The sequence below is a fragment of the Stegastes partitus genome, unplaced genomic scaffold (assembly GCF_000690725.1).
Source record: "Stegastes partitus isolate 25-593 unplaced genomic scaffold, Stegastes_partitus-1.0.2 Scaffold1123, whole genome shotgun sequence".
Lineage (NCBI taxonomy): Eukaryota > Metazoa > Chordata > Actinopteri > Pomacentridae > Stegastes > Stegastes partitus.
This window is the reverse complement of record NW_007578854.1, coordinates 13,698-30,495: the sequence shown is the minus strand read 5'-3', so window position 1 is coordinate 30,495 and position 16,798 is coordinate 13,698. Positions and strand designations below refer to the sequence as shown.

Below are 16,798 nucleotides of genomic sequence, written 5' to 3'. Positions count from 1 at the left end.
TAAAAAAAATGCATTGGATATAATAAAGATAATTAGCATTTTTGTTTGTTTCTATATTTTTCTGTACATCCGGTTGCAGCTGAGTCACTCATGGCTTCTCAGTTGTTACAACAAGCGCCATATTTGTTGTTTTTGCAGAATCTGGTTAGTGCGAACAATTTATTTAAATGAGATGTGTAAGATAAAGCGATTTCCCTATTTTAAGCTGAGATTTTGTAGTTTTTCCCAACAAAACTGAAAGTTTAGTTCAAGGACGGTTGCAAAGTTGAAAATTCTTGCTGCTTTTGTAGTTTGTAGCTCTGATAGAAGGGACTAATTTAGTTGATTTTAAAAATAAAATAATTAAAGACATCATTAAAATCAAACACCAGACTGAAAATCATCTTCTGTAACTTGGCGAAAAGCAAAAACAGGATTTTTTTTGAGCTGGTGTTAGTTTGTACTGTCATTATATTTAACGTTAGCAAGTTAAAATGTACATAAAGACATAATTATTTCACGTAAGCATTACAACAAGAGGGGAAAAGAGTGTTTGTGGGAATTTATCTTTATACCAATATTGAAATATTACTCTGATAAGTTACAGTGCTCCTACAGCTACATGTCAAATCCCCCAGATGCTAATTGTAATGCGAGCGTGTGTTTCTGTGTTTTTTTTTGTGATGGCATGTTACCCAGGCTACTCAGCCCCTGGCACCCCAACGGCTAATCGTTTTGTAGGCCTGAGCCCTCGAGATCCCGCCTTCCTCCACCAGCAACAGGTGAGGTTTCCCCCCTTCAGCACTCAGCTCACCTGCTCCTCTTATTCCTTTCATTTTCTGCCCCCCTGCCCCCTCCACCCGGCCCCTGTCTGCCCCCCCAACACACACACACACACACACATCAAATGTGAAATCCCTGCCCTCTGCAAAACCCGGTCGCACTCTGAAATTGATTTGCAGGAAGCATTAAACAGTTAGATCAGAGCGCTTCAGAAGATCAGAGGGGCGATAGGCGCAGGTCGAGCGTAGCATTAACTGAAAAAAAAAAAGTTTGCAATAGTTTCGAGGCTTAGCACGCTAAAGATAGCAAGTCCTAGTGATAGTTCAATCTTATTTAAATCCTACCGACTGGAGAAGTTTGCACGATATTCCCAGTAAATGATTTGTATTATTCATAGCAAAAAAACACTGATAAAAACATTCCACAGTAGAAAAAGGCGTCTACTTCCTGAGGTCACGTTAAAGAAAGACACGAAGGCGAAGGGTCGCCGCCGCCGCCATTGTGCGGCCACTACTCAGAAGATGGATGGGACACGTGGGTGCCTTTGAGGGTGTAAAGTGCTGCTTCCTCCACACATTACTTTAGACACACACACATACCACATCGCCCTCATTTACCGTATACACGCTGAATATGCAGCGCTGGCGTCGCTCGGTTTCCCCCGCAAGAGGTCCGAGGAACGTCCTCGGACAGATGTGGTAGCCCCCCGTGTGTGTGTGTGTGTGTGTGTGTCTGTGTGTGTTTGTGTGCGTCTGCGAGGTTAGGAGTGTTGCGGTGTTGTCGGACGAGAGAGAGAGTGCTCTCCCCCACCCCGTCTTATTGAAAGCGCTGGTCTGAGGCCAAGGCTTTTCCAACCACAACTAATTGAATGCATCTGCACGCAGCTACATAATGATCGCTGGGTTTCTCCTCAGCTCACTTTTTCTTTTTTTTTCTCTCTCTCTCCTGTGTGTGTGTTTAGTAGAAATGACAAAGCTGGCCTCTGTTTCCTCGCTCCTCTTTCTGTCTTTTTTTTTTTTTTTCTTTTCTGCTTTTCTTTCTCCCAAATTTCCCAAAATCAGAAAAGGCAAAAAAAAAAAAGAAAAAGGGGGGAATGTTTGTCAGCAGACGTGGGATGCTTTTATTCCACTCGGGAGCAGAGGGAGGAGGAGAGGGAGGATTCACTTGGCTGATGTCGCGCAGTTTGTCTTGCACATTTTCTAGTAGCCCTGCTACTTCTTTCAGTGGGGCACAAAGTGACTACACAAGACAGCAGCAGTCTGAGCGTAGCTGCATGAGCTGCTGAATTTTGGCCAAAGCTTTGCTCCCAGAGGCTATAAGGCCTTTTTTTGTTCCAGATTTTTTGAAGTGCACTGTGAATCAGCCAGATAGATAAATATCCTCCTCCGACGAAGAAGAAATACAGTCGGGTAATATAATAAATGTAATATAATATGAAAGCTAGTTTTATTTGATAATCCTAATTATCCTAAAACATCTTTTCGTGATCCCATTACACTGTCGAGAATAAATTATCGAGAAGCCCTCGGAAAAAAAAATCAGAAAACACAAAGAATGAAAGATTCGTAAGCGCAACAATGACACCTTTCCAGAAGGTTATTACATGCTCTATCCCGATGAATGAGTGTTCTTGTCAGCTTAAGGAACTCTAAACAGTCCTCACATTGATTCATCATGCTTCTGCTTGTCACAGTTGTTTTTGTTTTCTGTGGTATGATTTAACGGCCTGGGATCTGGCCTCGCCGAGCGCGCACAGACACCGAGCCAAGTCCCTCAGGACCGAACACTTTCACCAAATACTCTGTCATTGTTCTCATCTGGCAATGATGTGTTTATTGTGCGGGGGTCCGCCAGGCTTTATTGACACTTTCGCTTGTTTAGCTGCAGCCGTTTGTCGCCACGCTCGGTCGGAAAAGAAAAGCAAATCGCACACAACGAGAGCGGAGAGTTTTTAAATGTGGTCGGCGTTGGAGCTGTTTGACGGAGGCTTTTTGGAAATCGCTCGAGTGCCATAGCACACACACACACACACACACACACAGACCTCATTTGAACTGTACGAAAGAACGGTTGATATTTATATCATCTCACATTTTATCGCCATCAAAGAGCCTTAATTGTAAGTTGGCAGTAAAGTTTAAAACAACCTCCTTCTTAGAGGATTTTAAAATGTGGCACCATTAAAATGCAAGTCCCTGGACACACACACACACACACACAATCACACACACAGAGGGGCTTCAAAAATGAAAAAACAAAACAAAACAACACCACCACACGCTCCCACACCTGCTCTACGAATCCCAGGCAGCGAATGTGTGAAAACCCTCCATTCATCTCTCGCCTTGGTTAACCCCTCCAGGGAATGCCACCATCTAGCATTCCGCAGGGAAAGATCCGTGATCAGATGTCATTTGGTATTATCTAAGGAAGGATCCTAATCCACAATCTGCCCGCATCTGTTTGCTAACGTTCCCCGGCTCCGTCCCCCTTTTTCCCCGCTGCCCGAGCTGCTCCGATGTGCCGGTGCCAGCGGACAGATGGCGAGCCCCTCGAGGAGCGGTGGCACCGAGCGTCTGGCCCAACCCGCACATTCTCTCCAAGCTATTGTCAGGCTGCGGAGTGCGGGAACAGCGTGGGGGTTTAGTCTCCCAACCTTCGACAAACACTGAGAAAAACACGCTGAATGGAACAAGTTTGCATTGTTTCCCATTCAGCTTTATTAAGCAGCCGGTCGAAGCGTTTGATCAGATGATAAACTGAACTGGAACCAAATGAGGGCTATTGCATCACTCCAGACTAACTGGTTCTACTTCCCATTTGTTCCAGGGGGGGAAAGAAAAAATATGAAGGAACATAACAAAAACACATCGCCTGAATTTAAGTGTGGCTTAAGTAGGAAACCATCATCGTCCCCTGATGTGTTCATCCAGGTGCTCGGAGGAAAAAGAACACATTTCTTGACCGCTGCAAATGGCTTTGAATATTCAGCGTATGCGTATATCTGATTAAATCCCTCTTAAGAGCCTCTGCAAAACGTCTGCCACTGCACGCAGAGTGCTAACAGTGCAGTTTTATCCTGATGCATTACTAAATGAATGTGTTGACCACAGGGCAAGGTTAGGTTGGTATTGGCAGAGATAGCTCTCAGCTGGATTGCCGACACGTGCGCTCGCATAATGCATGCAAAGGAGACACAGTTTGTGTGTGGCTTTTTTGTTGCAGTAATTTGTAATCTGTATGTAAGGTTGGCATGTCTTAAAACGGGGGAAAAAGGGGTTAGTGCGCGCGTATTTGTGTGTATGCGTGTGTGTGTATGTGTGTGTGTGTGTGTGTGTGCTGTAACTTCATTGTAATTGTGACCCCCTAATCAATAAAAACAGTTAGCTAATGAAAAAAGTCTGCATGCTCGAGGGCATGCGTACTCCACCCCTGAATCTGAAAGTGCACTTAGAGCGAAGCCATCATTATCGACAGGGTGCATGCATCCAGTGGATTGCATGGCTTCAGGTAAACAGTAGTGACTGCTCACATGTGAACCACCTATATGATGCCACTCACATCTTCTAACTGACTAACTGCGTTTGTTTTTTGTTTGTTTTTTTGCTTCCAGGTTAGCCGTTACCACTAACTGTGACTGCATGCCCTTTTTTCTTTCATGTCTTGTTCTTATCCATAGCTTTGATTTTACTGCTATTTTTCCCCCCCAACAAGTAATGAAAGCTCAATTTTCATATTCTCAGTAACAGCTAGGATTTGATTTAATTTCTCCTGCAATAGGCTTCTTCTGCATGCATGTGTGTATACAGTGTTGAGTTGTAGTGTAATCTGAAGTGGAAGTTGTCTTGGCCCAGTGATCTGACTGCTAGGTTTCAATTGACAGCTGAGGAAGTGTGACTGGAGCGTGACTCAAAACGGCAGGCATTATGGCCCCAGTGCCACTGACGACACTTTGGGGATTACTTGGCAAAGGTAACCTTTTCATTCTTTCATGCCGTCTCTCTGTCTCTCCCACAACACACACACACACACACACACACACACACAGCCTTAAAATGAACATCATTGATATAATGTATGATTTCTCTTGATTGCACACTCCTCGCCTCACAGAAGCGTCTCACTGATATAATCACATATAAATGTAATGATTAGCTCAGTAGCTGTTAGCGCTGCAGTTAAAGAGTCTGTCACACATGTTAACCTTTTGGACTTTTTAACACGAGGTCATGCATTTGTTTGATAAAAACACACATTTCCTTGTGTCTCTGTCGTGTTTTCTTCCCCCTCCTTTCCTCTGCCTTCGTCTCTTTTTCTTGCTTTGAGTGTTTCCCGGTGATTTGTAAAAATCCAATGAAGTAGATTTAGCTCTAACGTGTCCCTACTTTATTCCTCTGATGTTATTCTTAACCTGCAAGATGACAAATAGCGCAAAACCAAACGTAGCCATCCTCTCGGAGACACAATATTTCCCCGACTCAACTAATTACAACAAATGAAGGCGAATAAAAAAGTCATTCCAGGTCACATTTGTAGCCATGTGAGGTTAATTCGCCCACCGCTTTCAAACAGGCTTTGCTTTGTTTGACTGTATGCTCGAGTCATGCTTTACTCTCTTTAACTTAAAGCTACAGACGCCTCCTCCTCCTCCTCCTCCTCGCTTCCCATACTGTATCTCCCCCTCCACCTCCCCTTTCCTCTGGGGAGAAAAACCTGAACCATTCCACCATGCTAGAGCGAGCAAGCTGAGCTAAGCCTTTTCCTGTTACGTCTCCCCTTTCCCCTTTTCCCTGGATATGTGGAGTATCCATGTGAGTGTGTGTGAGTGTGTGTGTGTGTGCAGGTCATTTTGCGCTCGCTCCAAGTTACAAAAAAGTTTTTTTACAAACACAAACGCACACAGCAGAACCCCCCCTTCAACAGGCCTCCTAATAGGCCAGTAGAGGTAGCAGAGAAAAATGTCCCCTGCAGCAGATTGAGGTCTCTTTTTCCACTCCGGCCTCCTCCTCCTCCTCCTCCTCCCGCCGCGTACAGTACAGACAAAATAGATCCCGACGCAGTTTAGTTTATTTTGTTCTAAGGACGGGACGGTAAATTGCGTTATCTCCGTTCCCCTTTGATGGATTATTTGCGCCCAACGTATAGATGGAATCGGTTCTCTTTTATCTCTGCTTGCCCTTTAAATGGAGCGCTCCGCCATGCCTCTTCAGTGCTAGCCCCCCAAATTAAAAAGCTGCCAGACTCGCATGTTGCCATTGTGCAGGAAATGGGTCAGCAATCCATTAAGATGCCATTAGATAATCTAATTTAGGGAGCTAATCCTTAAACGAAGCACGCTGTATGCCCGGGCTGTGCTCGCGGGGAGTAGAATTAGCGAGGTTTGGGAGCTGGACAGGGCAGAGGGAGGCCATCTTGAAGGTTACCTAAGGAAACATGGAGGGCCCGAAAGCCTCCACTGGCAAAGCGACAACTTGCGTGGAGAGGATGCCCAGAATCCTCCCCGGATGAGATTGTTTCTAATGATTAAAACGCCGCAGGAGGCAAAATACCTGCACAGTTTGTTCTCTTGAGTACTAATAAGGCCGATCAGAAAGTATTCTTTACATAAAAACCCTGTTTAGCTTATGGGACTGACAGCCGTCGATTCTAACAAGATTAAAACCGATCCGAACAGAAAAGAGAAAAAGCCGGCGACTGCCCCTTTTTTGTAGCTGTGTGGTCCTTCCTAATGTACCTGAGAGGAGTTTCATAAGGAAAGAGAAACAGGGAGAGATGGAAGAAAGAAAGAAAGGAAGGAGGGAGGGAGGAAGAAAGAACAGGAAAAAGAGAAAGCTGCAGCCCTTGCCCGCTCTGTGCGCTCTTTGTTCAGCAAGGTAGGAAAAACTTAATCCCCCGTTTCCTGTCCGATGATTTTTGGCAGGGTGAAAGAGAGAAGGAGGGGAGGGAAGAAGGCAGGAGGATAGCATGAGGACGGGTTGGACAGAGGAGGGAGGAGGGAGAAGAGAAAGAAAAAAAAAACTGCTCCAGAGGATTAGCCTTGAAGTTTTTTTTTTTTTTAACACTTTGCGCACTGAAACCTTAAAAACTTGAGTGATGTTTGCCTTTGTGTCGTGCACATCTCTGTTCTGGGGGGCGAATTGAATGTGAAGCAAAAGAGCAGCGACTGGTGATTTATAGGGAAGGCAGACGGCTTGATGAGACGCTTTCATGAACGCAGACACTGTTGTCTCTCAGTGAAGCAAAGAATGAAGTCTGTGTTTCACCTCCGCAAAGCAGCAGCATCAGACTTTTAGAGGTTTTGTCTCCCTTGAAAACAACTCTCATCCATCTTCCCCATTTCTACTTTTTCCCTTCCTTTTGCTGCTCTTTTTTCCTCTCCATGCGTGGGGCTTTTCTAGCTGCTGCAACAGTTCCTCGTGAATCGGACAGGTTGTTACCGGCGCAGGTATACGTTAGTGATGCGAGAGGTGGGAGGTTGTTAGATGAGTGCACACTGGGGGCCTGTGGGGGGAAGAAAAAGGGGTGAGGGAGGGAGAGAGAGAGAGGGGGGCTAATTATCTGACATCTACATAGCGCAGCACCCCTCGGGAACAACATGCTGTTTGTTCCCGCTCGCGTTTTCAGTTAGCACCGTTGCTCCCCAGGAACAATCACTGTGTTGTTTTGCCATTAGCGTGAGATGAATAGGGATGGGACAGCTTTGTGTAGGGACCCCCACACTTTTTCTTTTTTTTTTTTACCCCTCGCAACCTCCCCCCACTCTTCACCGCCACCCAATCACACTCGCGCTTTTCTATACCGCCGTCAATGCACAGAGGAGGGCCCGCGTCACGGCCCGCTCGCACGATGTGGAGTCACCTCAGATCGACAAGCTAGCCTGAACTAAAAAGAAATGAGGGTCGTTAGTGAGGTTTGATTGCACAAAGACGGTTTGATTAATTGCCCCTTTTCCCCTCTCTTTCTGTCTTTTTTTTGTCCCCCCCCTCTCTCTCTCTGCAGTCCTGGTACCTGGGCGAGCTTAGTTCCATTCCAAGTGTCGAACGGGACTCCGATTCTGCCAACAAATGTCCACCAGAACTACAGCATAAACATCATTGGTGAGCCCCTGGTCCCCGCCGAGACAGGGAACTGAACACGCAGAGGCCGGATGACCCCCCCGCCCCCGGGGTGGATGGGCGGTTGGGGGTGTTGATGGTGCAGAGCTAGCACTACAGGTGTCCGCAGCCATGGATGAAACCAGCAAAGCAGCAGGTGCTGCATAAACCCCTCTCCCTGCATTACCCCCCAACCCCCATCTCACCCTCTTCCACATCCCCACCCCTGAAAAAAAACCTCCAACTCCCGTCCCTCCCGATGACGGACACCGGCCCTGAAGTGAAGACGAGGGTTGGTTCAGAGGAAAGAAAAAAAGAAGAAGAAGCTTCAGGTCTGCTGTCTCCTCGCCCGCCCGCTCACCCACCACCCACCAGTCAGTTGTTGTGTTTGCAGAACTTTTCAATCCATTCAAATACTGTGATGTATAGACGCCTTAATGTTTTATTGCATGACACTCTAGTCTCTTAGCGGCAATTCCTACTATTTTTCCATGTTGGAGGAAGATGTAAAACCTAGATTTACACACACACACACACACAGACACAGACACAAGTGAGGGGGTCTGCATAGTGACACCTGCCTGGTGGATGGCTCAGAGACTCTAAGCTCTCCAACACAGACCTCTTGAAAAGAGGCTTTTCCCGCATCAAACGATTCACTGTGTACACCATAGGAACAAAAAAACATGTGAATTCAGAGTGTTTCTTCTTCCGTTTGATTTCAGTTTACTGTGATACGACTCTTTGTTCAGAAGATGTGTTGACTTTTTGTTTTATTCTTTACTGCTACTTACTTTAAGAATTAATGTAAACACTTATGGTAAGAGTTGAGAACTCTTGATGCAGTTTTCAAAAAACACTAAATGCTAGGCTTGAGATTGGACCCCTCGTAAAAGAATTTGCAACTCCTTTACAAAAGGAGAATTTTTATTTTTTGAAAAAAAGAAAAAGACGGAGAATAAGAAAATCGCGACAGAGGCAAGTGCAATTGAATTGTTGAAGGGAAGCTATCAGTCTGTCAGCCCTAAGACTCTAAAGGAAGGGGGATAAATATTAAATGTTTTATGGGTAAAAATGTTTAAGGAAACATTTGAATTTGATTTCAGTCACATATCCGTCTCCTCGCATGAGAAAAACATCGAGCGTGAAAGGCAGTTGAAGGCAAGCATTGAGCTACCTGTGCAGCGCTGAGCAAAACCAGCACTTATTTTGAGCCCTTCCCATCAATGTGGGGAGATTTTTTTGTATTTATTTTGGGGGAATTTAAAAAAAATAAAAAATAACCGAACATAAGTAAAGAAATGGGACGCACATAGTGTGTTAAAGAGACATTATTTTGTTTGTTTTTTTAAATGTTCACGATAAGATCAAGAGCATATGCATTTGGCCATCAGCTTGTAAAGCTTATGTTTACAAAAAAAAGAAAAGAAATTATGGAAGTGTTAATTCAAGGAAAATTACTATTCATGCAAATGTAGCGTGAGCTTCTGGGTAAAGCTACACTTTGTGCAACTCTAAAATGGAAGAGGTTGTAAAACGGAAATTGCGAATCCAGGTGGTGGCAAATCCCTGAAATCTAGAATTGTGCACGGCATGTTCACAGCCATTGCCTCTCCAGTCCAGACGTATTTATACAAGGAAAATCTCTCCAGTACTCTTAATTTGCACGATGACATATAGTCCACATTACGTGCCTTGCCTTTGAATATAGAGACATCACTACACTTGTTTTTGCTGCATTTATCATTATAGAAAAAAAAAATTAACATTTTTATGATAAGAATTGTTTTGTACTCTGAATGAATTGTTGATTTTTAACTTCATGTACTACTCTATCTCACAGTTACATTGCATATCAAGGCTGTGTATAGTTGCCGTTTTAAAGTTTGTAATCAACCAGCATTTTTTTTTTTTTTGTTTTGTTTTTTTTTTCCAGTATTTTTGGTGGTTTTTCTAATAACCTGTCATCTTTTGTTTTCTTTATTTTTTTTTCTTTTCAATGCTCATTTTGTTCATCTTCCAGCTACTATTGTGGAGGGTGGAATTCAGAATTATGAAAATTATGCAATACCAAGTTTTGCCTATGTAGGTAGTGCTTATAGATGCGTCAATTATTAGAGGCTAGTTTGGAGATAGACAATATTGTAATGCATTTATTTTGTTGATATCGTTGTTTGTCGTTGTTGTTGTTGATGATGTTGTTGTTGTTGTGGGTGTTTTCCTTTTTTATTGACCAAAGTGGGGACTGCTTTCTATGCAGTGTAAGACAAGGTCTTTTTTTTTTTTTTTTCTCTTATTTTTTTGTTTGGTTTTATTCTCTCTAGCGTACAGGCCTACCGAATGACGGTGAGACATGTTCCAGTGTATTATGAATTCGGGAAGTTTTCGGGGGAGGGGTGGTATTTTTCTTGGTTTCAAAAAATGCACCCTTGGTCTTTCTACGGCTGCAAAGTCACTGATTGGTCTACTGTGACTCTTACTTTCAACTTTCCACCTGGGGTGCTAGCGTCTTGAAGGAGCTCATTTATTTTGTTTTTATTTCATTTTATTTTTCGTTCACAGGAGAGACGGCTTGACTTGAGCGCGACAATCATTTTAAGGAATCATGTTTCTCGCGTAGAATCCCGTTAGATCCCCTCCGGAGCCGAGCGCGCGCTCTCTTCGTCCAATCGTACGCCGTGATATTCTCGATGTCGCCGAATGCAATTCCCAAGTAGATGCCTTAAAACACATCAGTGAAGTGGCCTGCGACCTGCGCAACAATCACACACCGACTAATGCTAGTGAGACCTGTCCAAATCAGCTCCAGACAGGCTCGGGCAAGCCTTTAGAAAGTATTTTATAAGTAGTAGATTTGTATAAATGTATATACGATATGCACATACTGTATGTCAATCCCCAGCGGAGCCCCCCCCACCCCACCCCCTCCCGTAGAGTACGTCAAATATTGGACCGCAGAAGAATGTGTTTTCTAACTTCACGCCCAGTAGAAGCTTAAATAGAACCCACTAGAAGTAAAGTATAGCACTTAAATAGCACATAGGCAATCATCTTCTCTCTCCCGTACAGTGTTCAGAACTAAATCTCTCTCAGGCGTATTACAGGGCATTATTTATACCAATCATGCACCACTTTTAATGTTAAGAAAACAAACAGGAAGTAAGAGCGGCGCCATCCCATGCTGCTGTGACACCTTTTGCACTCTTTCCCTAACAATCGCGAAAGAAGAAGAAGTTTCCGTCTTAGAGGTGGTCCTACCGAGGGCTCTCCAGCAAAAAGCAGAGGGAGCAGAAATCATTAAGAGTAATCCTCAAGTCAAGCTCAATCTCTCCGCCTTCACCCAGAACTCTTATGCAGAAAAAAAACTGAAAAAGTCACCCCGTTCTATGTGCACTGTTCTGTCTTTTTTTTTTTTCTTGTTGTTGATTTTTTTTCTTTTTTTCTTTTACAAGGAAAAAAAAAAAACTATAAGTGCTTTGCAGCCTTTGGCCATTGGAGACCCCACTGAAGTGCATTGTCCCCAAGTGTGTTTGTGTGTGGATGTGTGCGAGATCAAAAAAAACGAAAAAAAAAAAGTGTCAGGGTCACTGTGCCAGTTTGGTGTTTATTTGAAATAGGAGACTGTACATAAAGGTAAATATCCTGATCGCGTCGATAGCAGTAGTCTGTGGGGTTGAACTCTGCTTTGGCAGCTTGAGTGTGCATGCGCGTGTGTTGTACGTGGGTGAATTTGTGCGCCGGATGTGTGATAAGAGTGCCTCTGACACTACACAACGAGAGAAGATGAGGGTCTTTCTATTGAGGAAAAAAAATAGAAAAAAACGACAAAAAAAAAAAACAAAACGATGCCTGCCGTAGGACAGGAGTTTGTACACTGTAAACTTTCTGGGGAGTTCTTTGTAAATCTTCATTTCTGGGGGAAAAATGAGTCAATTCCATTTTAGGAAAAAAAAAATTGGGGATTTTTTTATTTGTTTCAGAGGCTGGATTTGAGTTAGAACTCTCCAGATTTCCCTGATTAGTAGAATCTAAAAGGTGTTGTATTCCTGTTTGTAAAGGGGGGGTTATTCTATACAGATCCATAGATATAAAAAAAAAAAAAACAACAACAATGAAGGCTTTTTTTTTTATTATTAATATTATTATTATTTCTGGTTAGTGCTTAGATATTTCCATTTGGGAAACACCTTATGATGAATATTTGAATTGTTGTTCTTTCATTAGTGTGGCCATAGCGAGTGTGATGTGATTTATCGCTCTTTTTTTTTTTTTTTTATAAATTTCGGGTGTGAATTCTTGTCCAACAAGATGGCGGTGTGAGTGTGTTTTCTCGTAGCAGCTGGGAAGTGACGTCGCTTAAACCAGTGTGGGAAAATTAAAAAACTAAAAGGCCCCAGATTGCACCTGACCTTACGTGAGAAGCAGGGTAAAATCTGCAGTGACAAACGTCCGCGATGAATCTGTCACATGATTTCTTTCTTTTTTTTTATTTTGGTTTCTTATGGGAAATTGTTGCATGATGATTGGTGCTACGTCTCGCCATGTATGTACAATTCGGCTGAGCTGTCTAAAGTCGACGCTCTCTAAAAAAATAAAAGCATCCAGGCATCACTCATTTTGCACTTTCCACATGCTGTCAAAGCCTGGTGTACTTTAGAAAACCCTCCAGTCATTCATTACCTTCAGGTGCTTGGGAGGAGGGTTCCCGTTAAGGTGTTTTTTTTTATTTTATTTGGGCGTGGTCTTTCTATCGCTTCACAGGGTGTGAATGTAGCCTGTCAGAAAGCTCTTGAGACTTTTATTTTGAAAAAAAAACAGTGTTCAACCCATCAGCAGCTTCAAGAGCCCCCCCTTATTTTAAGAAAGTATTACTCCACCGATCATAACAGGACTTTTTATGCAAAGGAGGACCTGTGGCACTCATGCAATATGTGTGATTGTTCCTTTTTTAGCTGAATGTCACGCATTCTGTCGAGGACTGAGAGGGCGTTTACATGGAAGGGAAAACATTCAATCTTCATTTTCATCCTACATGAGCAATACACATCTTCCATACTTTGGCTAGCTGCTAGTCACTTGGCATCAGGTTGTTATAAAACATGAAAACCAGCATTTTTACAGGATGTAACATTCACCAAAAGGAGACAAAAAGATAGCAATGCAGTGCCTGTTCACGCTGTCCAAGTGTCTGTTGTATATAATTGTAAAATGTGATAGACTTACTTTCCTATGTGACAAGAAAGAAAAGAAAAAGAAAAAAAAAAACAGCATCACACACAGAGCAGAATGTGGCAAACTCATCTGGAAATATGCTCTTTATTACTTCTTGGATGTTTTTTTTTTTGTGACTTATTAATTTTCTAATTCTGTCAGCACACAATGCCCAACTTGTTCAAAAAAAAAAAAAAATCTGATAGGAGATGTTCCTTCTTTTTCTTTATTTTTATTTTATTTTTTTGTTCCTGAGAGATGGGGGGAAGCTGGGGGGCGGGAGGGTCAGTGCTACGTGGAGCGCAGTGGATAAAAGGATGAAATAATGTCTTTTCTTAAGATTAGTCACCGTTTTTTCTCTCTGCAGGGCTGATTTCTTTTTGGGTCTTGTGGCACTTTTACTTCCCTCTGCGCACACATTTTTTTTTTTTTACTCTACTTTTAGGAATCATGGTGGAATTATATATATATATATAAAACGAACAACAACAACAACACCAACAAAAACAATATGTAAACAGTCTCCAGTAGTGATCGTAGTTACACTGCAAGTGTGTGCAAAAGGTCTATGTATGTATCTGAATGTACGTTTTAGAGGACTTTTGGAAACCTTTTTTTTTTTTCGTTTTTTTTTTTTTATCTTTTCATTTACAGTTTAGGAGCCACAGGTGTCCATTGTGAACTGTATAGCGAAGGCCTTGATATCCCTTCTTTTTATTGATTTTAGAAACGCCAAGCATTAGGCGACGCCTTCAAGCTGGTTACATTTGGTGCAGGGGCTAAAATTGCCACAAGATTAAAATCAGTGTAAATAAAGGCTCAACTTTTTGTGATTGTTACTGTTATATCCAGCCTATACTGCTAGCAGCTGTTTTTACTGCAGTCAATTACTGGAAGTGGATATATTTCCTATGCAAAACTGTTTAAACAATAAAATGAGCTATGCTACAAAAATGACTTGACGATTGTGGCTCTTCCTTGTGTTTGTTTGCTTACAGTTGATGCACATTGATTTTAGATGATTGGGACACAAAGAAAACTACAGGGGAACACAAAATACACTGAAATGTTGGTTCTATATTAAGGGTTAAAGCAGGGGTGTCCAGTCCTGGTCCTCGAGGGCCACAGTCCTGCATGTTTTAGATGTTTCTCTCTTCCAACACACCTGATTCAAATGATCGTTATCAGAGCTTGATGATGAGCTGATCATTTGAATCAGGTGTGTTGGAAGAGGGAAACATCTACAACATGCAGGACTGTGGCCCTCCAGGATCAGGATTGGACACCCCTGGGTTAAGGTAATAGGGGTATGTATGAAACCTTGCTACCCTTAAAAAACAGTAGATGGAAATCAGTGTTTATATACATATAAAGGGAATTTGAGCCTGATCTACTGTTTCTGAGGGCGACAACAAACCAACATATATCCAGTAATGCTCCCCTAGTCTGACTGTCTGAATGTAGCCTGCTGTCGGCCACGTATTCACTGCAGCTTTATCCTCCCCTTCCGCTATCTACAGTTTCCAAAGTTCCCTTCACGACCGGAAACGACAACCGATCCGATCACTGTATGTTAACTCTGCACCACACACGACGAGGTTACTAACCAGTTGGTTCTTTAGCAGCTGAAGGAACCAGCTAGTTGTCTCTGGAGATGACAGAAACCAAAATACAGCTAAAAGAGAAGTAAATATTGGATTTACATTCATTAGGTGGCTCCAAATTCATGCTAACGTTGCTTGGTGCTACATGTTACCACTTTCAAAACCCTCTTTTCCACAACCTACCACACTGGAGGTTTTTTTTTCAAGGTGAAGATGTCCTTTTAATGACAGTCCTTTGTTGACAACATTCCACCAAAACCATTCTCCATCACTGTTTTGAGGGTACACCGTCACTGCGTCCTAGGTTTAAGTCCCTCAAATATGTGATTGGTTTAAAGAAATACAAATGATGAGGTGCAGTCAGAGTCGCGCTGCTTCAGATAATATAAATCCAGCCACACCAACTTGGACGTCACCCAGATGTTGGGGCTCTATTGGACATCTATGTAAAACCTGACCCCTTGACCCCTACGATGAGGGGATGTGGTGGCTCTGTCATGCTGTGTTATTCTATGATGAAGCATCCCAACCCTGATGGCAGTGGTAACAATGTCCCAGTCTCACAGGGCACAAGAGGTCACTGAAGAGAATCCAATGAATCATATGTTCTGGCCTTCGTAGTGCCCAGTTGAACACTTATGAGATATTTTGGACCAACGTGTTAATGCTCTTCATCACTACCATCATCAAAACACCAAATGAAGCAATATCTTGTGGAGGAACAACGATCGATCCCTCCAGTAGAGTTTACAAGACTTAGAGGATCGAAGCCACGGTGCATTGAAGCTGTTATGGTGGCACAAAATAGCCCCACACCTTCCCAAGACATTTTATTCTTTCACTTCTCACCCATCTACACATGGGTACTCGGTGAGTTTGGGTATTTAATGCTGTACAAACAGAAGCAGGAAATATCAAACCACATGCCGCTCAGTCGTAATCAGTGTAACTGATTAGACGGAAATTCAGACCTCTGATCTGGCATCCGGCGGTAAATAACACGACCTGATATCATTCACGTATATTTTTTATTAAGTTATTTTATTTCTGGAAGCATTTTCAGACTTTTGTAGGTCAAGGGGAGGTTCCACAGAAAACATGAATAACTTAATCACACTGCCGACTTTTATCAAATTAAATGTAACATTCAGCCCCCTCATCCTCATCCCATTAATTTGTGTTACAGTACCTTACACAGACGAGGACACCTGACCGGATAGCAAAGTAACTGCAGTGTTCAGGATCATGTCACTCAGGGAGGCTTGTGAAAGAGCAGCCTGAAAGAGGAAAACAAGGTTAGTAATTGCCGCAGAGGTGGAACAAGGACAGCGTCAGATCAGAGAAAAGACGACTACCGGTATTTGACTTTAAGTATTTAACTAATTGGATTTCATTGATTCTCAGAAGTGTGTCTGTGACAGTTTCTCCTGAAAGCAAACATTAGTTTTCATGTCCTGGAGTGATCCCATGACCCCGCATACCCGTGGCTCCATCGTGGTATTACTCCGGCTAATCTACAGTAATACCCCAATCCCCGAGGAATGGGAGACAGACTACAGTGTTTGGACCGGAGCAGAATCCGGCTGCTGGGACTTGGGAGGGTCATGCAAGGTAACATCCATCTGGGTCACTGTGTCAAGTACGTGAAGCTCTGATCGAGTAAAGCCCTTCTAATGGGATTGGGGACATTGAAAGAGGCAAAAGTCAGGCTAAAGCGCCAATTAAGTCTCATTAGGGTCCTGTGTGATGGGCTCAGGACTCAGCTGGACACTCGATGACAACAACAGGAACCGTCGCCGGTGCCCACAAGACCAGGTGCCCTGGTCTGCAGCAGGAGCGCCCTCCTCACGGCGGCGAAAGCACTGCATGCTGCACACCGACACCAAAGGAGCCCACCTGGCCTCGGGCGCAAACCGGAGTTCATTTGGCTATCATTAAAGAGGACCAACAATGTGGCACGCTGATATAAAATTACCCGATCTATAATGGTAATCATTATGCCATTTATCAAAATTGGCCAGTTGAGTCAACATCTGGCTTCAATAGGGGGGCTCTTGTCGGTGAGGGTCTTGGCAACGTCTTGTACCCTACATATTTTCCACTCTCTTTTATCAAGGCCTGCTGTCA

The 16,798-nt window shown here is 43.2% G+C and overlaps 1 protein-coding gene across 1 annotated transcript in view; it reads left to right on the top strand.

Moving 5' to 3' along the window:
• Nucleotides 1-14,024, top strand: part of LOC103368102 (nuclear factor 1 B-type) — a 71,451-nt gene extending 57,427 nt beyond the window's left edge. Inside the window, exons 9-11 of the mRNA XM_008296354.1 lie at nt 618-761; nt 4,646-4,734; nt 7,762-14,024. Of these exons, the coding sequence (XP_008294576.1) occupies nt 618-761; nt 4,646-4,734; nt 7,762-7,894 (366 nt within the window). The 3' untranslated portion in view covers nt 7,895-14,024. The remainder of the gene's footprint in view (nt 1-617; nt 762-4,645; nt 4,735-7,761) is intronic.
• Nucleotides 14,025-16,798: the final 2,774 nt, after the last annotated feature.